Source organism: Calonectris borealis, chromosome 10, assembly GCF_964195595.1.
Source record: "Calonectris borealis chromosome 10, bCalBor7.hap1.2, whole genome shotgun sequence".
Taxonomy (NCBI): Eukaryota; Metazoa; Chordata; class Aves; order Procellariiformes; family Procellariidae; genus Calonectris; species Calonectris borealis.
The window spans coordinates 11005327-11027295 of record NC_134321.1 but is presented as its reverse complement, the minus strand read 5'-3'; the positions used below and the strand labels follow the sequence as shown (position 1 = coordinate 11027295).

General features: G+C 63.0%; 1 protein-coding gene across 12 annotated transcripts; it reads left to right on the top strand.

Moving 5' to 3' along the window:
- Positions 1 to 203: 203 nt before the first annotated feature.
- Positions 204 to 21930, top strand: USP19 (ubiquitin specific peptidase 19). 12 transcript variants are annotated; one of them, XM_075158772.1, is made up of 27 exons: positions 211 to 315; positions 4068 to 4167; positions 4339 to 4583; positions 7564 to 7692; positions 8253 to 8386; positions 8716 to 9123; positions 9457 to 9724; positions 9856 to 10012; positions 10118 to 10189; positions 10714 to 10829; positions 11184 to 11362; positions 11679 to 11880; positions 11965 to 12098; positions 12291 to 12449; positions 12535 to 12645; positions 12809 to 12919; positions 13075 to 13176; positions 13530 to 13670; positions 13835 to 13953; positions 14178 to 14315; positions 14399 to 14763; positions 15456 to 15566; positions 16110 to 16326; positions 16653 to 16805; positions 16919 to 17082; positions 17164 to 17342; positions 19197 to 21262. In XM_075158772.1, the coding sequence occupies exons 3-27, from the start codon at positions 4475 to 4477 to the stop codon at positions 19428 to 19430; spliced, it is 4212 nt and encodes a 1403-aa protein (XP_075014873.1). In that variant the 5' UTR covers positions 211 to 315; positions 4068 to 4167; positions 4339 to 4474; the 3' UTR covers positions 19431 to 21262. The 12 variants fall into 12 exon arrangements, with proteins under 12 accessions (XP_075014868.1, XP_075014873.1, XP_075014871.1 ...); XM_075158770.1 differs by having other exon boundaries at positions 11154 to 11362; positions 19197 to 21161; XM_075158771.1 differs by having other exon boundaries at positions 11148 to 11362; positions 19215 to 21151.
- The last annotated feature ends 39 nt before the right edge of the window (positions 21931 to 21969 follow it).

The following is a 21969-nucleotide window of genomic DNA, read 5'->3' as shown; positions in this document are numbered from 1 at the left end:
GAACGCCCCGGCAGCCCCGAGCCGGGTTGCGCCCTTGCCGGCCCTTGGGGGCGGATCGCGCCTGAGGCGCCGTGATGACGTCACGGCGGGCGTCGTTACCATGGCGCCGCCGGGCCGGGCGCCGGGAGAGGGAGGGAACGAACTGGGTCGGCCCCGTCTCGTGTCACATGACCGCTCCCCCACATCGCGCTCCCGCGTCACGTGGGCTCGTCCGCCGGCTTCCGGAAGTGCGTCACGGGCTCGGGCCTGTCTCCTGAGTCGGCCCGCTCGGAACTTCGGCTCGGAACAAAACAGACCGGAGCGGCGGGCGGGGCCGTGAGTGCGGGCCGGGCCGGGACCGGCCGGGCCGGGGCGGCGGCGGGGCCCAGCGGGGCGGGGAGCGGCGGCCGGGGGCGGAGCGGGGTGAGGGCAGGAGCCGCGGCGGCGGGCAGGGCCCGGGGGCGGCGGGAGGCCGGGATGCGGCCCGGGGGCGGGAGGCCGGGCCGGGGCGGCGGGGAGCGAGGCGGTGTGGGAGGGGGCAGCGGATGACGGCGGGGTCAGCGGGAGAGGGGCCCGAGGCGAGGGGGCTTGGAGCGGGGGCGGCGGGGGGCGCAGCCTCGGGGCACGGCAGGACGCGCCGAGCGCTGCCGCCTCAGGCAGGAGCCGCGGGGCTGGGCCGCTGCCTGTGACCTGATGCTCTGTTGCGTGGGGGCCCCGCCTGGGCCTGGGGCGGTTGGGCAGAAGCACCGTTCCCCGTCCCTTTCCCCTCTCCAGATGCCGGAGGCCGGGCAGCAGCGCAGGACAGGCCGGGGGCCTGCCACCTGCTGCCGGCTGCTGTCTGGTCAGAGTCATCTTCCCAGAAACTTGTCAGGGCCTGGGGGGAGCTGGGCCTGCTGGGCTCCCCACGTAGCACGGCTATAAGGACTCGCTGCTGTCACGGTGCTTTGGGGGCACGGAGATTTCCAGACGGGTTGGGAACCCGTGTGGCCGTGCTGGGTTGGGTGTCTGCACCCGGTGGCTCTATGCTTGCGCTGGCTCAGCCTGTGTGTCGGGCATGCTGAGAAACTGAAGTAAGAGGTGAGCTTGAGCCTTGAGATTTCTGATCCCTCCTGGGAGATAAGGAGCAGAAGGTGACAAACGTACTTGTGCGCACAAGGGAAGTGTTTCTGTCGGTTGTGTTTGTGACGTGGAGGAACCAGAAGTCTGTGGAATGATGAGGCTCGGGGATAGCCAACCTCCTCCACAGCTACTCCAGTAAAGGCCTCTGGGCGCTGAGTGAGGGGTGCTGCAGGCAAGAACCAGGGGGCCGCTTCCTGCCAAGTGCGAGTATGCCCCAAACACAGGGGGCAAATTGTGTCTTATTGTTCACCTTCTGTTGTTCCTTGAGCATTTACACAGGCCTGGTCTGGCACTGCTGTGGGAAGGGGTGGCCCTTCTCCCTGGCCTCTTGCTCCTGTTCCTGAGTTCTCACTTTCCTCTGGCCAGTGAAAGTGTTTGTGCAGCCCCAGCATGAACTGGGTTGGGGAGCTGCTAAAGGGTGAGATGAACTTGGCAGAAAGCAGTTTCACTCTAGCTGGCATCTTGATCCAGTACGCGCTGCAGCCACGTGGGTGCTCGCACCGGCACAAAGGCTGGGAGAGCAGAGGGCAAGGAGGCACCTCCTCTCTCAGCAGCGAGGCCAGGCTTTCCCGGCTCGGAGAATGATTGAGTAAGGTTCTGTATGAGCGCCCAGCCCATCGGCTGCTTCTCGCTGGTACACCTGGCATCCAGCCAGGGCGGCCTTTCACCATCTCTCCCCTGCAGCAGCTCCTACAGTGCCGACATTAGCAGTGCCAAAACCTCTGTGCCCCTGCGCACCTGGAGGCTGAACATCCCGCCTGGCTGCCTGTTTCCTGATGGCAGGGAGGCAGAAAGTCTCAGGGGTTAGAACAGATGAATGGGAATAATGTGTGCTTTGTCTGCACTCCTCTGAAACCCCACGGTGCCTGCAGCGGCCTCGGGCTGGCAGCTGGAGTTGGGCAGAGCCCCAGCCCCGCTCGGCTCCTGCCTGCCATTAGAAATAACTGTCGGCAAAGCACCTGAGGGAGCCCTCAGTGAGGCGTGAGAGCAGCAGGGTTCTCCCAGAGGAGTGACAGCAGACATGCAGCCTTGACTCTCCCCCTCACCCCTTCTTGGGAGGATGATGATCCTTTCTCAGCCCTCCAGGGCCCGTTTCGGAGCTTGCTGTCACCCTGCCTGGCAGTTACCCTGTGCCATCCCTTCAGAGGCACAAGAGGGAGGTGATGGAGCTTGGACTGGCCCTGCATGAAGCAGTCACTGCTTCTCATCTCCCACTCCTCATGGGGTTTTCATCCTAGAGGCAAAAGAAATTTGGCAAAAAACACTTTCCTGCATTTGGCGAGCCCAGGTTAGCTTTCACAGTGCCGGGAAGCACCTGTAGCCGACCTGTTTCGGTGTTGGTGGGGACTGGAGCTGAGCAGCGGCATGTGGCTGGCAGCAGTGGCCTGCCATGTCAGAGGCCCAACCTTGCGAACCACGGCCACCCCATTCCCTATGCAGCCAGAGGCGCTGCTGCGTCCCGGGGAGACCCAGTGTCTCCCTGGCTTGGAGATGGCACTGCTCTCCCACACTCAGGCTCTCCGGAGCTGATACCAAGCCCTGCTCAGTGTCCCTGTCTCCACGTCGTTTCGGGCCCCTCTGCCATGGGTGGTGGGAGTTGCCTGTGCCAGGCAGCCGGGCTGGACTTGGCGCTCAAGCTTTTCGCTTGGCTTCGGTGGCTCTTGGTTATGAGGGCGGATTGCCCTGAAGAGAAACAGTTTGGGCGCAGCGCCTGTCCTGGGGCTGGCTTTGCCAGAGGTGAGGGCAGGCAGGACCGCTTTCCTCTCTGGGGTCCCTTGCAATTTGTGGCTATGACTCCACCTTTGTGGCTACTTACTGCCCCGAGTGTTTCTAGAACACAAACTCCCCAGCGACATGGGGCGGGCAGCACAGAGCTGCCAGCGTGCTCCCTCCGATGGAGCACCTCCCTTGGAGCTCCCTCCTGCCCCCCGCCATGTCTGAGCGGAGCTGTGGGGTCTGTGCTTGGTACGTGGGTGGGGGCAGGACAGGGTGTTCCCGAGGGCACAGCTCGCCTCCTGCTGAATGCGGCAGGCTCGGTGGAGCTGTGTTAGACTAAGATGCTGTTGGGCTGAGCTCTGTGTCCTCAGATGGGAATGGGGCCACAGGATAAGGGATGAGCTGTGAATCAGTGCACTGGGAGCTGCTGCTGGCAACTGGGGGTGGGCAGGATCCGCGCGGCTGGGCTGCTCCCCCGCAGCAAAGCCCTGCAGACAGGCGAGCACTACTGGGGTCAGGGTGTGCAGCCAGGGCAGCAAGGGAGGAAGCTTTCCCAGGTCTCTGCTTTCACCGCCTCCATGGAGGCACCTCGAGCAGGACTGTTTTCAGTGGGTTGTTCCAGCTTTCTTCTGTTGAAGCCATAAACACCCGAGGGTGAAACTGGAGAGTGAAACCAAGACCAGCCCTTGGGCCAGCAGCTCCCAAACCCCGTAGGGGAGCTGGCTCTGCCTGGGAGGGCATGTCTAAGGGGGCAGGGGTGAGTGCCCTGCCTGCCCTGCCCGCCCTGCCCTCTCCCTGGGGCATGAGGAGCAGAGGTGTCCTGTTTCCAGGCTAGGCCCCGCTGGTGCTGTCTGTAAACCGGCGGGGAGATGAATATGCAAGGTGCAGTCCTGCTGGTTAAGCTCCCAGCTGGTGGGCGGAGGGGGAGGAACTCTCCTCTTGCCAGGGAGCTCCGCTCTCATCTGTCACGGGAGACTGTCCTGGGCCTGCTCTGGCTTCTCCCCTTTCTTCCTTCTTAGGGCGTTACTCGCTCCCGTTCCTGCCCTCTTACATGGGGCACTGGTTGACTGAAATAGCTGCTGCCCTGAGCCATGGGTGAGCTGCCCCAGTTGACCCCAGAGGCTCGATTTTGCGGATCGGGGCCTCCCCGTGTCCTCGCCCCCAGCTCTGCCTCTGGGTGTTGTTAGCACTGGCAGCTCCTCTGGGCCGGTGTTGCTGTAGTGGGAGCCATGAGCATGACAATTGCTTTCCAGGTTTTTAATGTGTGCCACATATGGAAGACCCCCGGTTGTATCTTGGGAGCTCTGACAAGCCCATGCTTTTGGCAGTAAGCATTGTAACAGCTGTGATGAGGTAGGTTTCCTCACCGAGCGCTGCGTGGGGCTTTCCGTAAACACCACAGTGAAGGTCGTGTGAGGGCACTGGCCCTGGGAGGGCCCAGCACTGGGGCAGAGAGCGGATCCTGATGCTGTTGGGCCTTCTCTACCCGCTCCTCCTGCCACGCTCGCTCTCTCCTCTCTTTAGGCCACTAGTTCCTTGCCAGAGAGTTTGACCACAGAGAGTCGCCAAGATAGCTGGGCCAGGAAGAAAACGTCGCACCCCTGACCCAGACTCCATTACCGACCCCGGCGGGCCGTTTGTGTCCTCCAAACGGCTGAAAATGTCTAGCAGCACCAATGCCCCTGGCCAGAGGAGAGTGTCTCGGGGCTTGGACGATGCCACCAACAAGAAGAAGCAGAAGGATCGAGCCAACCAGGAAAGCAAGGAAGGTGAGAGCCCCTCGGCAGCGCTGCGGCGAGCAGGCCTGTGGTTTCTCATCCCCGCAGGGTGGGAGCCTCGCAGCCATCTGCTGCAGGATAAGCAGATTTAACTAATCGCTTCCTGCAGCTGATGGTAAGTAACCTGTGTGATGTGGGATCCTCTTGGGACCTGTAACCTCCTTCCTTTGGGCGCTACCTAGCCCCAGCTATGTGAGGAAGGTTGGACCTGTGGCTTTGTTAGTTTAAGCCTGGAGTTGGTCTTGGTGGTTGTTTCTAGGCTCTGCTTTTGGCTGGGGCTGAGCTGCCCCGATCCAGAGGTAGCGGGACTGAAGCCTGCGGTTGCTCTTGCGGCTGGAGGCGGTGCTGCTTTCCCATCGGTTTGCAGGGGCCAGATGCTGCGAGGAAGCGACTGGGTGCTGACAGTGCCCGCCGAGTGTGGGGCCTGTGGGTGGGGCTGGTGCTTCAGCTTCTGGGTCAGGGCAAGGTGTGGCTTAAGTGGAATAGTTGCTGTGGAGTAATTCCCTCTGCAGCTGCTGTGTATCCGATGACAAAAACGATGCTCCAGGTGCAGGCTCCAGTGTGAGGCAGGGAATGCCTGCGGGCAGGATGCAGGCAAGAGTTCCTGCGGTCCTGGAAAACTGCTTGATTTCTGTGCCTGCTCCGTTATGACTGTTGTAACCTCAAAATCGCAGGGTGTTTTGTAGGGCAAGGTAAATGAATGCTTGCTGAGGTCTGTGCTGGAATGGCTGGCTGCAGTCCCCAACGCGAAACTCTACAATGCAGAGAGTGCAGCATTGCACCTTCTCTCGTGTGAGAGGTGTGCTGTATCTCTCCGGTAAGGCCTGACCCTCCGCACCTTGTGACACAGGGGCGCTTGCTTTCCCGGGGGCTGCGGTGCGGCCGCGCTGCCTTCATCCTCTCTGTGCAGGGGTGGTGAGGGACCAGAGCAGGCTATAGATCCTCCAGGCAGTGCCGCTGCAGCGCTTCTCACGCTGCCAGCCCCACTGGCACCTTTGCACCAGTGACTGCGGTGGTCAGCAGAGGTTTCCTGCTGGTTTGTAGCAGGTCAAGGGAGGCAGTGACAGCCCTCTGAGCGCTCCGGGGTGGAGACCGCAGCTCCTGTTGCCCCTGGTTCTCTGCTCCAGGACAAGGTGCTGTCGCTTTGAGCCCCTTGCCTGGCAGAGTTTATCGCCCTGTGGGGATGGAACAGGCCCTGACGCTTCTGGCTGTCGGAGGTAATCCTGTGAGGAGCGGGGATTAGGTGTCAGGTCGGTTTGATTCCCCAGCCTGATCTGGAAGGAGGTTTTGGCCACAGATATTGGCAGCTTGCGCAGGAACGGGAATGTTAAAGTGCAGCTAGGCCGTGTGGTTCTCTCATTACAGCAGAATTGATCTGAGCACGCCCAAACGTCAGGTTCTCCCTGTCAGATCAAGGCAGGACTCCTCGGTACGGCTGGAGGCTGAGGGCGCTGAGCAGGGGCACACAGCCCAGTTACCACAAGCTCCACACTGAGACATGCCTCAAAGCAGCGCTGTCTGCGCAGTGCAGTAATGTTGTGTTGCTCCTGCTGTGGTGCTGGTTAGACTGGGATACAGTGGTGTGGCCTAGAGCAGCTGTCCGGGGGGCTGACTTGCTGTGGTGCTGCAGGCAGGGCTCCGGGGAAGGGAGAGGTGTGAGGAAGCAGAGGAGGGAAATGAGTAGCACATGCAGGATGAAAGGCCTGGACAGAGGTTCAGCGGAAAAGGAGGTGATGTGTGAAATTTTGGGCATCAGCGTGCCGGCCCGTGCTCTGAGGTGACAGAATGATAGACCAGCCCGTGCTCTGCTTCTCTGCCCACCAGTGTCTCGCCCTGAGCTTGAGCAGGCTGAGACTGCCCAAGAGAAGGACTCAGAGGAGGGTAAGTCGAGGTGTGCACCGGCTGTCAGTGCATGGCCATGGAGTGCCCTTGCCGAGGGATCTGAAACTCTCACCTTGTCGTTGTCCCATGCTTCGGCACTGAGCAGAACTAACCTGAGCGCTCCTTGCCACAGCGTTTGTCTTAACAGGACGCGGCCTTCCCAGGGGCAGAGAAGGGTGCACGTGGCTGGGAAGGGCTGTCTGCAACAAGAGGCCCCGGGCATGTGGCAGGCTGCTTCGAACTCAGGTGTCACGGTGCCACTGAGCACCGCCCTGGGACGCCTTGCCGCCGGCATCTGTCCCGCTTGTTTCTGAGTGGGGAGCCATGCTGAGCTGGGAAGATCCCAAGTCGTGTCACCCAGCGGGCACTGTTGGCTGGTTTCTGCCTTGATCCGGGCCTGCTTTGAGGACAGAGTGGGACATCCTTGTGCCACAGAGCGTAGACCAAACCTGATTAAAATTAAGGTGATTGGAATCACCTTTTTGCTTGAAGATTTCGGGACACCACAGGGCCAGACCTGGAGGTTCTGCCTGCAGCAGAGTGACGCTGCTGCACTGTTTTCTCCCTGGGTGCAGCGTTCTTGCCTGGTGGCAGGCCTGCCTGTGTTTCAGCCGTGTTAGCAGTGCTCACCTGGCAGGAGTACAGTGCTTTGGTGATTGCAACTGGGCTGCTTGGTTTGCATATGCAAAGGGGAAGTGGCAATTTCTGACTGTGGTTAGAGTCCACTTGAATCCCCCAGAGTAATTCTGTGGCTTCCTCGTTCCCTGGGAAAGCAGCAATTGCTTTGTAGTTGGCAGGAGCCACCCCTTCTTCCCAGCCACCGCATGTGACAGGGCCAAGAGCAGCGCTGCCTTTCTGATCTGTCTGGTTCCCACCGGGATTCACCTGCACTGCTGCAACATGTGCTCTTGTTTGTGGCCTGTCTGATGAGAGCAGGTTGCAAGTGTCCCGTTTAATTGGCATGATCTGTGTCCCCTGCGTTGACCTCCTTGAACCGAACGTGTGTTCAGGCTCCCGTTCCCCAGCCAAGGAGTGGGCACTGCAGGCTCATGCCCCAGCAAGTGGGTGACACTTCCCTCCCTCTTCCTAGAGCTGCTGCTGGACTGGAAGCAGAACGCTGATGAGATCATTGTCAAGCTGAACTTGGGCAGTGGAGCTCTGAAGGTGGAGGATGTGGATGCTGCTTTCACCGACACGGACTGTGTGGTCAAATTACCAGGTACGGGGAACGGAGCAACTGCTGCAGGCATTTCTCTGGCAGGGCTTGGCGCAGCTCTGGGCTAGATGTGGGGGCTGATCCAGATAGGCGTAAAACCTTTCCTTCAGAGGCAATGCCTTGCTGTCAGCTGGCAGAGCTTCAGCCAGCAGGCAGGGCCAATACGAGAGCGGTGTAAAAGAAGAAGGGTGTAGAGCTGGGGAGGACAGGAGCTGGTCTTTGCGCCAAGCGAACAAGTGCCCACTGCTGTGCTGGTACGTCTCTGTCCCCTGCTTGGTGGGATGACTGAGTCAGCCGTGGGTATCCCTTGGAAAAGTGACTGTGTCCCTGAAAGCAGAGAGGCCCAGGGCCTTCCCTCTGGGAAGGAGGCCAGCCAGATGTACAAAGCAAATCCAGGGAAGCTGGCATTACCCGGAAGGCTCCTGGGGTATGGTGGCAGCCTGCCTGCAGCCTCCTTGGCTCTGGAGGCTCCCTTGATCCTTGGGGCAAGTGAAAGGGGGCTGTGGGTTAGGTGACAGCTGCCTGGAGCGCTGCCTGAGGTGCTGGTCCCCCTCTGCTTGCAGACGGGCGCCAGTGGAGCTGTCAGTTCTACGAGGAGATTGAGAGCTCCTGCAGCAAGGTCCAGTGCAAGAAGGGCAACTTTCTACAGCTTGTGCTTCAGAAGAAGATCCCACTGTATACCTGGTCTTCACTTCTGGTGAGGAGGGGAGGATCTGCCTTTTGAGGGAGCTTATGGAGCCTGGGGGAGCTGGGGTGAGGGTTTCATTCCCTGCTCTTGAGCTGCTCAGGGAGCAATGTGGGGCACGTCCTGCATCCATGTGCTGCCTGAGGGCAGTGAGCCAGCCGAGCCAGCCTCTGTCCCAGGGAAGGGGGCGTCATCGTACCCCTGTTCCTGCCTGCCATATAGCCTCCAGGTTCTGGAGCAGAGCCCTAGCGTGTTCTGGGAAAGGGGAGTGAGGGTGCGGGGCTGGCAAAGGGCGTGAGAGGTGCTGCTGCCTTCCCACTGTGCTGCACTGCTTTTCACAGAAAAGAAGGAAAGACGGATCCAAAGAACTGCCCAAAGGGGCCGCGTGCTGGGAGAACGGGAAGGAGAAGGCTGCTTCTGCAGAGCTGGCCCCTGAAGAGTCGAGGGCTGAAGGTGCAGAGCCACCGAGGTCCCGGCGGGAGCCCTCCAACCCCAAGCGTGCTCCGGGAAGAAGTGAGGCCCTGGGAGGGAAAAGCCCAGCCAGCCCAGGGACACAGAGTGGCCCCAGCGCCAAGCGGGCAGTATACCTCAAAGTGGCTCCCGCTGAAGAAGAGCCAAATGCCAGAGTCACTGGGAGCGTGGAGCCCAGCAAGGGGCACAGCGGGAGGGCAGGCAGCCGCCGCAATGGCAGAGCCAGCCAGATCGATGCGCCCACGGCCCTCGCGGACCTCGCACCGCCGCTGGAGAAGGTACCCAAGGACCCTGCACAGGGGATGCTGCTTGCACAGGGACCCATCCCTGCCGATGAGATGGGCTCCGGGGTCCTGCGGGTGGTGCTGAGGGCTGGTGTGGGCCTCATGCCAGCTGTGGTGAAGGAGAGGGCGACGTGAGGACCTCGCAGTTGCTGGGCTGAGCATCTGCTCCGGTGCTAACAAGGCCGAGCTGAGCATGGGATGTGTGAGGGAAGCGGGTGGCATGGGGCTGTGCCTGCCTGGCTGGCAGGAGTCACAGAGGGTGGGCCAGGGCAGTGTCACTTGGGGGTGACACTGTCTGTTTTTCACCATGTCCCTCTGTCTTGAAAGGCTGTGGTTTTGGCCAAGGAGTCTGTTCCCGTGGAGATGCCACCTCTTGCGGCTACCACAGAGGTGTTCCCCCACCATGTTGCCACCTGCGTGGAGAAGAGGGTCCTGCAGCCGGGCAGCCCCGCTGAGGCCTTGCGGGGCCGGGACTGCACGCCTGTCATGGGAGAGAGCTCTAAGGCCATCCCAGCGCCCACCCCTCCCCTGGGCAGAGACGGTGAAAAGAGGGACTGGTCCAAGGATGATGTGGCTTTGGAAGCAGCGGCTGATGGTGAGTGGTTGGAGCCTGGGGTTGGCCTGGTCGGGAAGGCCTATCTGCTCAGGACCTCTCCGGGGTTAGCCTGCAGCGCTGCTCAGCGTGCAAGGAAGGTAATATCTCTCTCCGCGGCTTTCCTTACTCAGAGCCAGAGCCTTTTGTGAGCCTGACCTTTGTCAAGAATGACTCATATGAGAAGGGCAACGACCTGGTGGTGGTGCACGTCTATGTGAAGGAGATCCACAAGGAGACGTCCAAGGTGTTGTTCCGGGAGCAGGACTTCACATTGGTGTTCCAGACGAGGTATACGTGTGCCTCAGGATGGTTCCAGGCTGCTGCGGAGCTCCTGGCTATGGCTGGGCTATTTGTTTGTTCACCTCTTCTCACTCACTTCCAATTTCTTTGCAGCGACACAAACTTCCTTCGCCTCCATCCTGGCTGCGGGCCCCACACAGTGTTCCGGTGGCAGGTGAAGCTCAGGTGCGGCTCCCGTCCTTCCAGCCTGCACCAGGGCAAGGGAGCTGAGAGTGCAGAGCTGGAGCAGGAGCCAGTCCCGGCTGGCGGGTCTGTGCAGGGCACACTCATTTCTGCACCTGGGGATCTCCCTTACACCATGCTGCACTAATGCCCCAAGCCTGGGCTGCCTTGACTCAGTCTGGTGGCTCGCAGGGGAGGAAATCCCAGTGTCTCCTTGCCTGTGGTCTTCCCCCAGCTGTTCTAGAGCTCCTGGGCACAGAGCCAGACCAGCCTGTGTGCACTTTGGGCAGGATGTCCAGTGGGAGGGGGCATGTGGAGCCAAGCAGAGGCTCCAGGAAAGGAGCCCTCTGTGTGCTCAGTGTGGCCAGGCTCAAGGGTTTCCACCCTGCTTTGCCAGGGCTGCCTCGGGATCGGTGCTAGCCGGGTCCCGACTGCCTGGAAGCCATGGCCCTGCCTTCCAGAGGCTTTGGCGTGTCTGAGGCTGCTGGGAGGTCTGGGACACCCCTGACTTGCTATGTGTCTTGCAGGAACCTTATTGAGCCGGATCAGTGCACGTACAACTTCACGGTGTCTCGCATCGACGTCTGCCTGAAGAAACGCCAGAGCCAGCGCTGGGGGGGGCTGGAGGCTCCAACCACACGAGGTCTGCACCCTGCCTTCTTGTCTTGCCTGCCTGCTGCACCCCAGTGGGGCATGGGCCCTCCTCACCACTGGCAGTAGCCGGATGGTGCCGGATCCTCCGGCATGGGGTTGGGGAAGGAGAGGGGCTGAGTGGGTGCAGGCAGGAGGAGTGTGGGGCAGGGTGAGCCAAGCGCTAGGGGAAGGGCACTGCTGTTCCCCTTGCTCATGGGGAAAAGGGGTAGGAGAGAGCCTGTGTGTGAGCATGGACCGAGCAGCTCAGCCCCACCATGGGCAGCGTGCGGTGCTGCTAACCACAGGCCCACCCTTCCCCCTTTTTAAGGTGCAGTGGGTGGTGCAAAGGTTGCCATGCCTACAGGCCCTACCCCTCTGGACAAGAACCCCCCGGGCAGTAACCAGCACCCATTGTCCGGCAAGGAGGAGGCCCGAGCCAGTGACAAAGAGAAGCCGCGTGTGGAAGATGGGGGTCTGGATGGTGTGGCAGCCCGTACGGCCCCAGAGCATGTGGCAGTGAAGCAAGAGCCACACATCCCCTCAGTGAGTGGGGCCGCACCGGGTTTGACCTGGGCAGGGGGAAGGGGGGCCCACTTGTCCCTCTCATGTGACCCCACCTCCTCAGTGTTGCTTTGGGAACCGGCAAACTATTCCTGGAAGAGGAGGCAGCACTCCTCAGTCATAGTTGGCAGGACTGGGGGCAGCAGTTGGCCTGTCTATCCCAGTCCCGGTGGGAGATAGTGTGGTGGCTCCAGCCCAGCCACATCTGAGGGGTGTCTTGGGCCGTCGGGTTCCCCCGGTGTTTCCAGAAAGACCCCCCCCGAGCACAGCATCCTTACACCTGCCTCTCCTTTGGCAGCCCAAACCAACATGCATGGTGCCACCGATGACGCACAGCCCGGTGAGCACCGAGAGCGTGGAGGACGATGAAGATGAAGATGAGAAGAAGAAGGTGTGCCTGCCTGGATTCACAGGGCTGGTGAACCTGGGCAACACCTGCTTCATGAACAGCGTCATCCAGTCCCTGTCCAACACCCGGGAGCTGCGTGACTACTTCCATGGTGAGCACATGCCGGGAACCCAGCAGAGCCCTGCCGCTCAGACGGTGCAGCCGGCAGCCACCCTCGCTCTCCTGCGTCTTACAGATCGGTCCTTTGAGTCGGAAATCAACTACAACAACCCGCTGGGGACGGGGGGACGCCTGGCCATCGGCTTTGCCATGCTGCTGCGAGCGCTGTGGAAGGGCACGCACCATGCCTTCCAGCCCTCTAAACTGAAGGTAGGGCCGCAGGCACCAGCGCTGCATGGGAGCTGCTGTGGGCCCCCAGCACCTCTCTGTGGGCACCTGGCTGCCCTGCTAGTGCTGCTGAGAGCTGGGTGGGCGTGGGTGCGTGCAGCCAGGCTTTGAGCGTGGGACAGGCGGTGCTGCTGGGGGGCTGCAGGCCAGTCCTGACTACTGTGCTCCCCCCAGGCAATCGTGGCCAGCAAGGCCAGCCAGTTCACTGGCTATGCCCAGCACGATGCTCAGGAGTTCATGGCCTTCCTGCTCGATGGCCTTCACGAGGACCTCAACCGCATCCAGAACAAGCCCTACACAGAGACTGTTGACTCGGATGGGAGGCCCGATGAGGTGAGGATGTCCCTTCCCAAAGCCACTGGGAAAGCAGCCCTGGCCTGTGTGGTTTAGCTTAGTGCTGAGCCCTTTCTTCCTACAGGTGGTAGCTGAGGAGGCTTGGCAGCGACACAAGATGAGGAATGACTCTTTCATTGTGGACCTCTTCCAGGGCCAGTACAAATCCAAGTTGGTGTGCCCAGTGTGTTCCAAGGTAGGGCAGCCCTGGAGGCTCTGTCCCTGTCCTGGCTGCACAGCAGGCTCCTGACCCTCAGAGAGCACAGGGCAGGACTGGATCTGAGGTCCACTGGGGCTGCTGCCCCACTGATCTCAGCCGCAAGCACTTCCCGTAACTGAGTATGCTCTCGTGTCTGCAGGTGTCCATCACCTTCGACCCCTTCCTGTACCTCCCCGTGCCCCTCCCGCAGAAGCAGAAGGTGCTGACTGTCTACTACTTTGCAAAGGAGCCGCACAAGAAACCCATCAAGGTAAAGGACACCATCTACTCTGGGGAGGTAGCTGGAGAGGGCTCCTGGAGGTGCCCCAGGCAGCTGGTTATGTGCTAACGGGCTGAGCCTTGTGTTAAGCAAGGGCCGGTGCGTGTTGGTATGGTGTGACTGATGTGGCACTTTCTTGATGGCAGTTTCTCGTGAGTATCAGCAAGGAGAACTCCAGTGCCATGGAGGTACTTGACTCGGTGGCCCACAGCGTGCGTGTGAAACCAGAGAACCTGCGCCTGGCAGAGGTGAGAATGCTGGGGAGCAAACTGTGGGCTGCTCTTGTGGGTGCCCCGGCTCCCGCAGCTCTGTAGGGAATGTGGTCACCGGCAGTCACTTGCCCATATCCAACATGTCCATGGGGTGGGTTTTGTCTGGGGGTGCCAGTGTTCTGCACAGGGTGCTGCCGGGCAGGTCCCTGCTCAGGAAGGCTTGGCCACCACAGTGTCCATCCTCCCTTGGCGGGGTGGTGAGCTGAGCCCAGCATCTCTGTGGTGCTGCTGTCCCCGCAGCTCACTGTGGGGCTGAGGTCTGTGGCTTTCTCAAGAGAGGAAGCGTGGGGCAGCCCTCACACGACCCTGCTCCACTGCTTTCCTGGCAGGTGATCAAAAATCGCTTCCATCGCATGTTCCTGCCGTCCAACTCGCTGGACACAGTCTCCCCCACAGACCTGCTGCTCTGCTTCGAGGTGCTGTCCCCAGAGCTGGCCAAGGAGCGGGTGGTGGAGCTGCAGGTCCAGCAGGTAAGAGGAGACATTGGCACTGCTGGGAGGCACGCGGGGAGGCTGAGCAGGAGGGGGAGAGCCTCACACAAGGGTGATTAGCTGCAGCAAGCGCAGGTGCCTGCCGAGGCTGCCTTGTCCTGCCCGGGTGTTCTTCCCTGCCCAATGGGTCCTTTCTCCTGCAGCGTCCACAGGTGCCCAGCGGCCCTGTCGCCAAGTGTGCGGCCTGCCAGAAGAAGCAGCTGCCGGAGGATGAGAAGCTCAGGCGCTGCACGAGGTGCTACCGAGTCGGTTACTGCAACGTGTGAGTTGGCTTGGTGTCTGGCAGGGAGGGAGGGTCTTCCTCCTTGAAGGGATGGATGGGAGAGCTTAGCCCATTGGGAGGAGGTGGGATGGCCTGGCCTTTGGGAGGAAGCCAGTCTGGCTCACGGTGCTTCCCTCATCCCCAACGCACCCCTCCGGCCCTGCCATGCTCCGGCCCAGAGTGGTCACGGATGCTGGGTTCAGCAGGGGCTGTATGTGTTACAGGGCGTGTCAGAAAACACACTGGCCAGACCACAAGGCTTTGTGCCGCCCCGAGAACATCGGTTTCCCCTTCCTCATCAGCGTGCCGGAGTCCCGCCTCACCTACGCCCGCCTGGCCCAGCTGCTGGAGGGCTACGCAAGGTGAGGGTCCGGGGAGGGGTGGATGCTTCTGCCGCGGAGCTGAGCTCAGCCTGTCCAGCTCTGACTGCTGCCTCCTTGCCCAGGTACTCGGTCAGCGTGTTCCAGCCTCCATTCCAGCTGGGCCGGATGTCGCCGGAGCAGGGGCTGCAGCCTCTGCTGCCAGACAAGCCGGAGCCGCTGGCCAAGAGCAGCTGTGCAGCAGCCACCTCTGCCCCTGAGCTGGGGGACGGGGACAGGGCTTCCAACCTCCTGCAGGAGCCCCCGCTCTCACCAGCTGTGCCTGAGCTGCACCCAGAGCTGGGGGACAGCAGCACTGTCCGGAGCAAGGTCCTGGCAGCCAGGAGTTCCCTGCTGAGCTTGGATTCGGGCTTCTCCGAGCACATGGAGTCGCAAGGTGACAGCTGTTGCGAGAAAGAGCCGTCCTATGAGAGAGCCCTCAAGCCAGAAGGTAAGAGTGCTGTGATGCTGACTGTGTCTGTGCCAGGAGTCCGGGCAGCCCCAAGACAAAACAGGAGCAATTCTCCCTCCTTGGGGTGACCTCCCACCACATCATCTGTTCTCCCTGTGTGAGCTTGGTCTCGAGACCCGGGGGGACATACACGAGACCCTGGGAGCTGTGTTTTGGCAGTGCTGCCCCACCTGAAATGCCTGCCTGCCCACACTCTGCCTTGCCCTGGCAGGGCCCGTGGGGCAGAGCAGAGACCTGGCGAGGAAAGAGGCGGGAGTGTTGTGTTGTTGCAGGAGGAGGGGTGGGAAGGCAGGGACTGGCAGAAGCCTCCGAGTCCCGTGGGAGGGCAGAGCCCGGCACGGGCTGAGCTCCTTGGGGCTGTGAGTGCAGTGTTTCCCTCGCTCTGACTCAGCTGCACGGGAGCAGCCTCTCGCGCTCTGCTGCCTGGCTGTCACGTTTCCAGACACTCGTCTCAGGATGGCAGCAATGTGCAGCGAAGGGGCAAGGCAGGCAGAGGAGCGCAGCTTGCCAGGGGCAGGCGCCTGCTAAAAATAGTCAAGGACACAGGGCACGTGGTTGTGTCCCTGCAAGGCCGTAGCATGTGAGGTGGGGGTGGGGGCACTGCAAATTCTTGGCCCCTACGCAGGGCAGACAGGCAGTGCCACCACAGATCTGTCCCTGCCTGTCCACAGCTGCCATCCCTGGGTACCAACACACTCCAGACTCGCTGAGTGCCCGCGCCACGCAGTTCTACATAAACAAGATCGACTCTGCCAACCGAGAGCACAAGCTGGAAGATAAAGGTGAGCCCAGAGTCCCAGAAAGTGCCACCTTCATCCCTGGTGGCCTCTGGCAGGGTGGTGGATCTGCCTGGCCAGAGTGCCTGGCACGAGGTGAACCCAGATGCGACGGTTGCTCCAGGCTGGACAGTGAAAGCTGCATCTGGCAAAGGGGAAGGCAGGGCTCTGCTGCACAGAGCTGCTGCCTGGAAGCTCTTCTCTGGCATGACGTTCCTGCTCTCCTCATCAAATAGACCAATTTCCTTCCACCTCCTGCATCCACAGAGGGTCTGTGATCTCTGGGTCACCTCTTGTCTGAATGGGATGCCCGCATCCAGTGCTGGTTATGTAGGCGCTGCCGAAAGGTGCTGTGCCAGCCTTGCCCCTTGCTGGTTGGGGGACTGCTGCCGTGGGGTGGTGAACTTGGCCATAGGGCACTTGTCCCTTCCTGGCAGCACTGCGGGATCGCCGTATCAAGCCAGGATGGACAAGACTGCTCCTAGCCCCAACAAGGTGGCCTGGCCCAGCCTGGTGGGGCAGGTGTGTGAGGTGTGCGCCCCTTCACAGGTGACACCCCCCTGGAGCTGACGGACGACTGCTCCCTCGCCCTGGTGTGGAAGAACAATGAGCGCCTCAAGGAGTTTGTGTTGGTGGAGTCCAAGGAGCTGGAGTGCGTGGAGGACCCGGGCTCAGCCAGCGAAGCAGCACGGGCTGGCCACTTCACCCTGGAGCAATGCCTCAATCTCTTCACCAAGCCCGAAGTCCTGGCCCCAGAGGAAGCGTGGTGAGGAAGGCGGCAGGGTGGGTTCCAGCCCGTGGGCCCAGGCAGCAGCGGTGGTTTCCCGGGAGCTGCCCGGGCCTGCACATTGTTTCTTCTGGTGGCCAGGAGCGTTGGGCTGGCCCTCCCTGTGTGCTGGGAAGGGAGGCCATAAGCCAGCAGGGAGCAATGCCAGCGGTCCGCAGGGCTGTGCTGGCCTGCCCCTGGGCAGGGGAGGCTGAGACCTCCTGTATCCCCTCTGCCAGCCCCACATGTGGGGGACCTTGGGGCTGGGCTGGGCTGCGAGACCTGAGGCTCTTCCCACGCCGGTAATGAGCACGCTCTTCCCCCAGGTACTGCCCCAAGTGCAAGCAGCACCGTGAGGCCTCCAAGCAGCTGATGCTGTGGCGGCTGCCCAACGTCCTCATCATCCAGCTCAAGCGCTTCTCCTTCCGCAGCTTTATTTGGAGAGACAAGATCAATGACATGGTGGACTTCCCCGTCCGGTGAGAGCCTGGGGGACGAAGTGCCTGAGTTGGCACTGTCTGTGCTGCCGTGCAGCCCGGCCTCTCCCTGCCTCACGCTGACTGTCCCTGACTGTCCCCGTATCTCTCCCCAGGAGTCTGGACCTGAGCAAGTTCTGCATCGGCCGGAAGGGCGAGCAGCAGCTGCCCATGTATGACCTGTACGCTGTGATCAACCACTACGGAGGCATGATTGGGGGGCACTACACGGCATATGCCCGCCTGCCCAACGACAAGAACAGCCAGCGCAGCGACGTGGGTGAGGATCTGCCACCCTCGCCACCCCCCCGACTCCTGCAGCTGTGGCCTGTCTGCTTGCTTAACCCTTCTCTCTGCTCAGGCTGGCGGCTCTTCGACGACAGCACAGTCACCACCGTGGACGAGAGCCAGGTGGTAACCAGATATGCGTACGTCCTCTTCTACCGCCGGAGGAACTCTCCTGTGGAGAGACCCCTGCCAGGGCACCCCCCAGACCACCGAGCCGAGCGCACTCCCTCTGCTGAAGCTGCTGCCAGCCAGGTGAGAGCTCGCGTCCCTTTCGGCACTGTTGGAGCCACAGAGCCTTAAAACGTGCCCAGGTGCCCACGCGCAGGGCCCAGCCTGTCTCTGCCAGCCCCCACCGAGCCTGGCGCAGCTGCGGTGCAGTGCCTGCCCCTCTTCGACACCAAAGAGCTTGCGCCGGCCAGGCGTTGGGGCCTGTCTTGCCCTGTTCTCGCTGTGAGCTTGGGACGGTCCCTGCCCTGAGGGACTACAGGAGAGCTGCTTCCCATCATCAGGGTGGGAGTGCTGGTGGGAGGGCACCAGAGGAGGCCTAGCCTCGCCAGGGTCTGTGCCGCAGGAAGGCTGTGAGCGGTGCAGGAGCGGGCTGTGCTGGGGAGCAGTGAGAACCTGCCCTCCGCAGCCACTCTCGAGGCAGGGTGGGGGACGCTTTCTGCTGGGGCCCAGCTCGGGGCCAAGCTAGGTGCAAAAAAGGCAAATGCCAGCGCTGAGGCAGGGACCTGGCAGCCTCCGCGGGGTGCTGAAGAGAAACCTGCCAGAGCGAGCTCTGCTGCTGGGCCGCCTGGGAGGGAGGGGTGGGCCAGCCGGCAGGGTGCTTTCGGCACGCACTGGCGGGGAACGGTTGGGCTGATCTTTGTGTGAACGTCAGACATGAAGGCCCCGGATGGGGTGCAGTGCAGTGCCCACCTGGCCAGCCCTCCCTGCATCGCTGTGCTGCAGCCCTTCCCTCAGCGCTCGGCACCCCCGTGGCCCCGCGGGGTCTGAGAAGGATGCTCAGCTCATCTCTGGCGTGGCTGCACGTGTGTGTCCCGTGGGGCTCTTCTGGCCTGGCCTCCCAGCCCCTCTGGCTCGCGCAGCCCTCAGCCCGGCGCTGGTTAGGCATCCCGGCTCTGTCCTCTCTGCTGGGGACAGGAGCCGCCTGTCTCTGGGGCCAGGGGGTGTCCGGCATGTTGGTGTCCGCCTGCCTGGGCTGTTCTTGTCCTGGGGGGCTGTGCGTGTCCTGGAGCAGCCCCGCTTGCTGGGGGTGGCCTGGGCAACAGGAAGACTGCGCTGCTCATCCCACGCTGGTGGTGAGAGCCTTCAGGGAGCCTGGGTGGCACTGAGGCTCACTGTACGCCCCACAGCGCCAGGGTTCATCGGGTCCCCTCATGGCGCCAGGGCTCATCAGGCCCCTGGCAGCGCTGGATCCCCCGCAGTGATGGGGCGCACTGGATCCCGCCGGGGCTCAGTGGGTCCCCGAGCACGTTGGACCACCCACACCCTCCCAGGCACTGGGTGCCCTCTGGAGACCTGCGCCCCGATTGGCTGCTCTGCATGATCACCGGCACAGTGAAGGGCTGGCTGTGATTGGCTGCCTGCAGATAATCCTCGTGGAAGCTGGGCTATGATTGGCTGTCGGAGCATCCCCACCCACCAAAGCAGAGCTGTGACTGGCTGTACTGTGACTGTGCCTCCTGCTCCTGCCGCCCCAGGTAGCTCTGGATTGGCCGTCGTCTGAAAGATCCTGTTGGGATCACAAAAGCTGGGCTGTGATTGGCTGCTGCCTGCCCCCTTGCCACCTGGATCCACCAATGCCAGCGCATCGGCTCCACTGGGATCCAGCTGCCCGCTCTGCTCCCCGCGGCCCCATGAAGACCCTGCCTGGCAGCTGCCCACGCTCCCTCCCGCAGAGCCGCCCGCCGGAGCCCAGCTGCGCCCCACGCACTGGAGACCCCGAAGAGCCGCGGGGGCGGGCGCGACCGCGACGGTGCTGCATGGGGAGGCGGGCTGGCTGGGCACGGGGCTGGGCTTGCAGGCAGCCGCCTGCCCCGGGGGATGGCGAGGGGTGTTGCCCGTTGTGTTCTCCAAGTGCTGACGCAGGTTTCCACATCGCAGGCTTCTCTGATCTGGCAGGAACTGGAGGCTGAAGAACAAGAGCTGCAGCTCGAGGCACCCCAAAGGCCTGCAAGAAACTCCTGGAGGCCCCGTGGCCAGAAGCGGAGTCCGGGCACCCCCCAGCACCCAGACGAAGGCTGCGTCAGATACTTTGTCCTGGCCACCACAGCTGCAATTGTGGCCCTCTTCCTGAACGTCTTCTACCCGCTCATTTACCAGACTCGCTGGAGATAGGCACGGGCGTGCGGCCAGCTGCGGGAGCAGGGCCGCCGGGGCACGCGCTGTCCTAGGACGCTATGCAATGAAGACGTCGGGCGGCAGGACAGAAACCGCCGGGAAGGACTCGCCAAGGGAAGCATGGGGCTGTCGGCTCCTGCCTGTCTGCTCTGGCATCTCCCGTGCCAGCTGGCAGGGCTGCGTGGCCAGCCCGCTGCCTTGCCAAGGCGCAGCCCAGAACCAGGAGCCCCTCTGCCCTCCCTCGCCCTTGCTGCCCACTGGGAGCGGGGCAGACCTCGTGGCTACCTGCTGCTCAGGAAGAGACGCTGCTGCTGCAGCGCGGCCAGGGCCTTGGAGCCCCCCGGGAACATCAACCGCCTCTGCTTGGCTCCCAAGAAAGAAGCGGAGACCTGTCGGGAGGCTGCAGCGAGGGCAGGATGCCCTGACACGGGTCCTGGTCCGGCCGCCTCTCCCAGCTGTGCTACTGCGGCAGCCTTGTGCTCCCCGGGGCTGGCATAACCCATGGCTCCTGGGCCAGCCCGGTCCCTCCTGCCGGCCTCCCGCTGAGCCTCCTGGTGCCAGCTGCCTGTGCACCAGGAGTTGCGCGCACCGCACCCCCGTGCTGGGGTCGAACGGGCTTGTCACAGAGGGCTTGTGTGCTTCCCTGCTCAGCTGGAGGCTCAGCCCCTCCTCTTCCCCAGGCAGCTGCTGAGGAGCTGTGGGGCGTGTGGGCTGTCCTCGCTTGGCCCCATCTGGCTGCGTCCAGGGGGGCCGGATCTCTGCTGGGGGAGCGCGGTGCAGCGCCTCGTTTGCGAGGGGACCGGCTGCTCATGCTAGGGGAGAGGTGTGGGGTCGGGGAGCGCAGGTAGGACCTCGGTGTGTTAATAAAGCCAGGTTTTCCAAAGAGATGCAGCATGCCTGTCCTGTGCGATGGGACCCCCACACAGGGGCAGGGACTCTGCGCTGGAGCCAGTGACCTTCCTGTGCCTGAGGCGACTCTCTCCAGCCCAGCCAGCGTGGGGACCGTGCCGTGGGCTCCACCGGGTGCCTGGTGCACCCTGTGCAGCAGCAGGATCAGGGGAGAGCTCTATCTGCTGGTGCCATGGGGCACAGGCTGGGCTCCCGCTCCCCAGCCGTGGGATGGCAGCCCCTCCTCACGTACAGGGTGTGGGGAGCCCGGCAGCGTGCGGTCCCGTGGGGCTGGGGCATGGGCTGCAGCTCCAGCGGTGTCTGACATTGAGACGTGTTGCCCTTGGCTAAGCGTGTCTCAGACTGCTCTGGCGTGTTTGGGTGTGAGAGGTGACTTCAGAGCCCTGTGACTTCCTTTTCCGTCTCCGCCGCTGTCCCACTGGCGGTGCCCTTGGCTGGCTCGGGAAGGATGCTTGGCAGGGAAGGGGCTCGCCTGCGTTTCTGGCTGGGGCTTGAGCCGGACAGCGGGGAGCCCAGGGCCTGCACCCTTCTTGCACGTGTGCTGCAGTGTCCTCCCTGCCAAGCGGGTCCCAGCTGCGGAGCCCGGCGGGCCCGTGCCGCGGTCATGAGGTGCCGTCCTGGAACAGTTGCCTCATTGTCTGCAGCCCCGGGGCTCAGCGGCTTCCCCCGCTCGCCCACGGCGCTGGCCTCGTGGGGCTGAGTCAGTGCCCGGCGCCAGTGGGGTGGCCTCTGCTCTGGCTGGCGCTGGTGCCCCGGGGTTGGGGCCCACAAGCTGCTGCCTGCACTTGCCTGCACCTGCCTGCCCTCCTCCGAGGGGGGTGGCCGGCAGCAAGGCCGGGGCTAGGCGCTCTCGGCCCTGGAAATCCCCTCTGGTCCTGCGCTGTTCTTCAGACCCCGGCAGGCGCTGGCAGCCTGCCCCGTGGCTCACCACTGCCGCCTGGGCTGGCTGGGCGCCTGTGCCGGGGCTCTGCTCAGACCGGCCCTGGCCGCGGCAGCCCTGGGGGCACGAGTGCCGGGCTGGGGAGAGGCGGCAGCAGCGGGGCTGGGCTGAGCGTGCTGCAGCCTGGCTCTCCTCTGGCGGGCAGGTGGGGGCTGCCGCTGGGGGCCCTTGGGCACGCTGCCTTCCCCCTGCCCTGCTGCTGGGGGCTGGCAGCAGCTGCTGCTCTCCGGGCCATGGGGCCGCACATGCTGCATGGGGTCCCTACCCCGAGGGGCCATGTCCCCCCAGGTGCCCTATGGCCCCCCGGGAGGAGGGAGGGAGAAGGTGGGTGGGCAGGGCGCTGGTCTTGTTCTCATGCCCCTGGTCTCCCTCTCATGCCCGCTTTCTGCTTTCAGGGACTGCCCCCGGTGCCGTTCGGATCCGGCCTGGCCCCCGAAGGAGCCCCGGCGCTGGCCACAGAAGGCCTCCCTGAGCGCTTCGCCAGCCCCGCCGAGCGCCCGGCCCCCTCCTACAGCAGCATGGAAGAAGTTGACTAGGGCGTCGTGGGGCACCTGCCCCGGGGGGGTGCGGGCCGGGCCGGGCACCGGGGGGTGGGGGGGCAGGGGGGGTCGGGGTTTGTCCTGCGCTGATTAAACTCGCTGAACTCCACTTGCCTCTGCTGCCTGCTGTCCCCTGGGACCCTCTGGT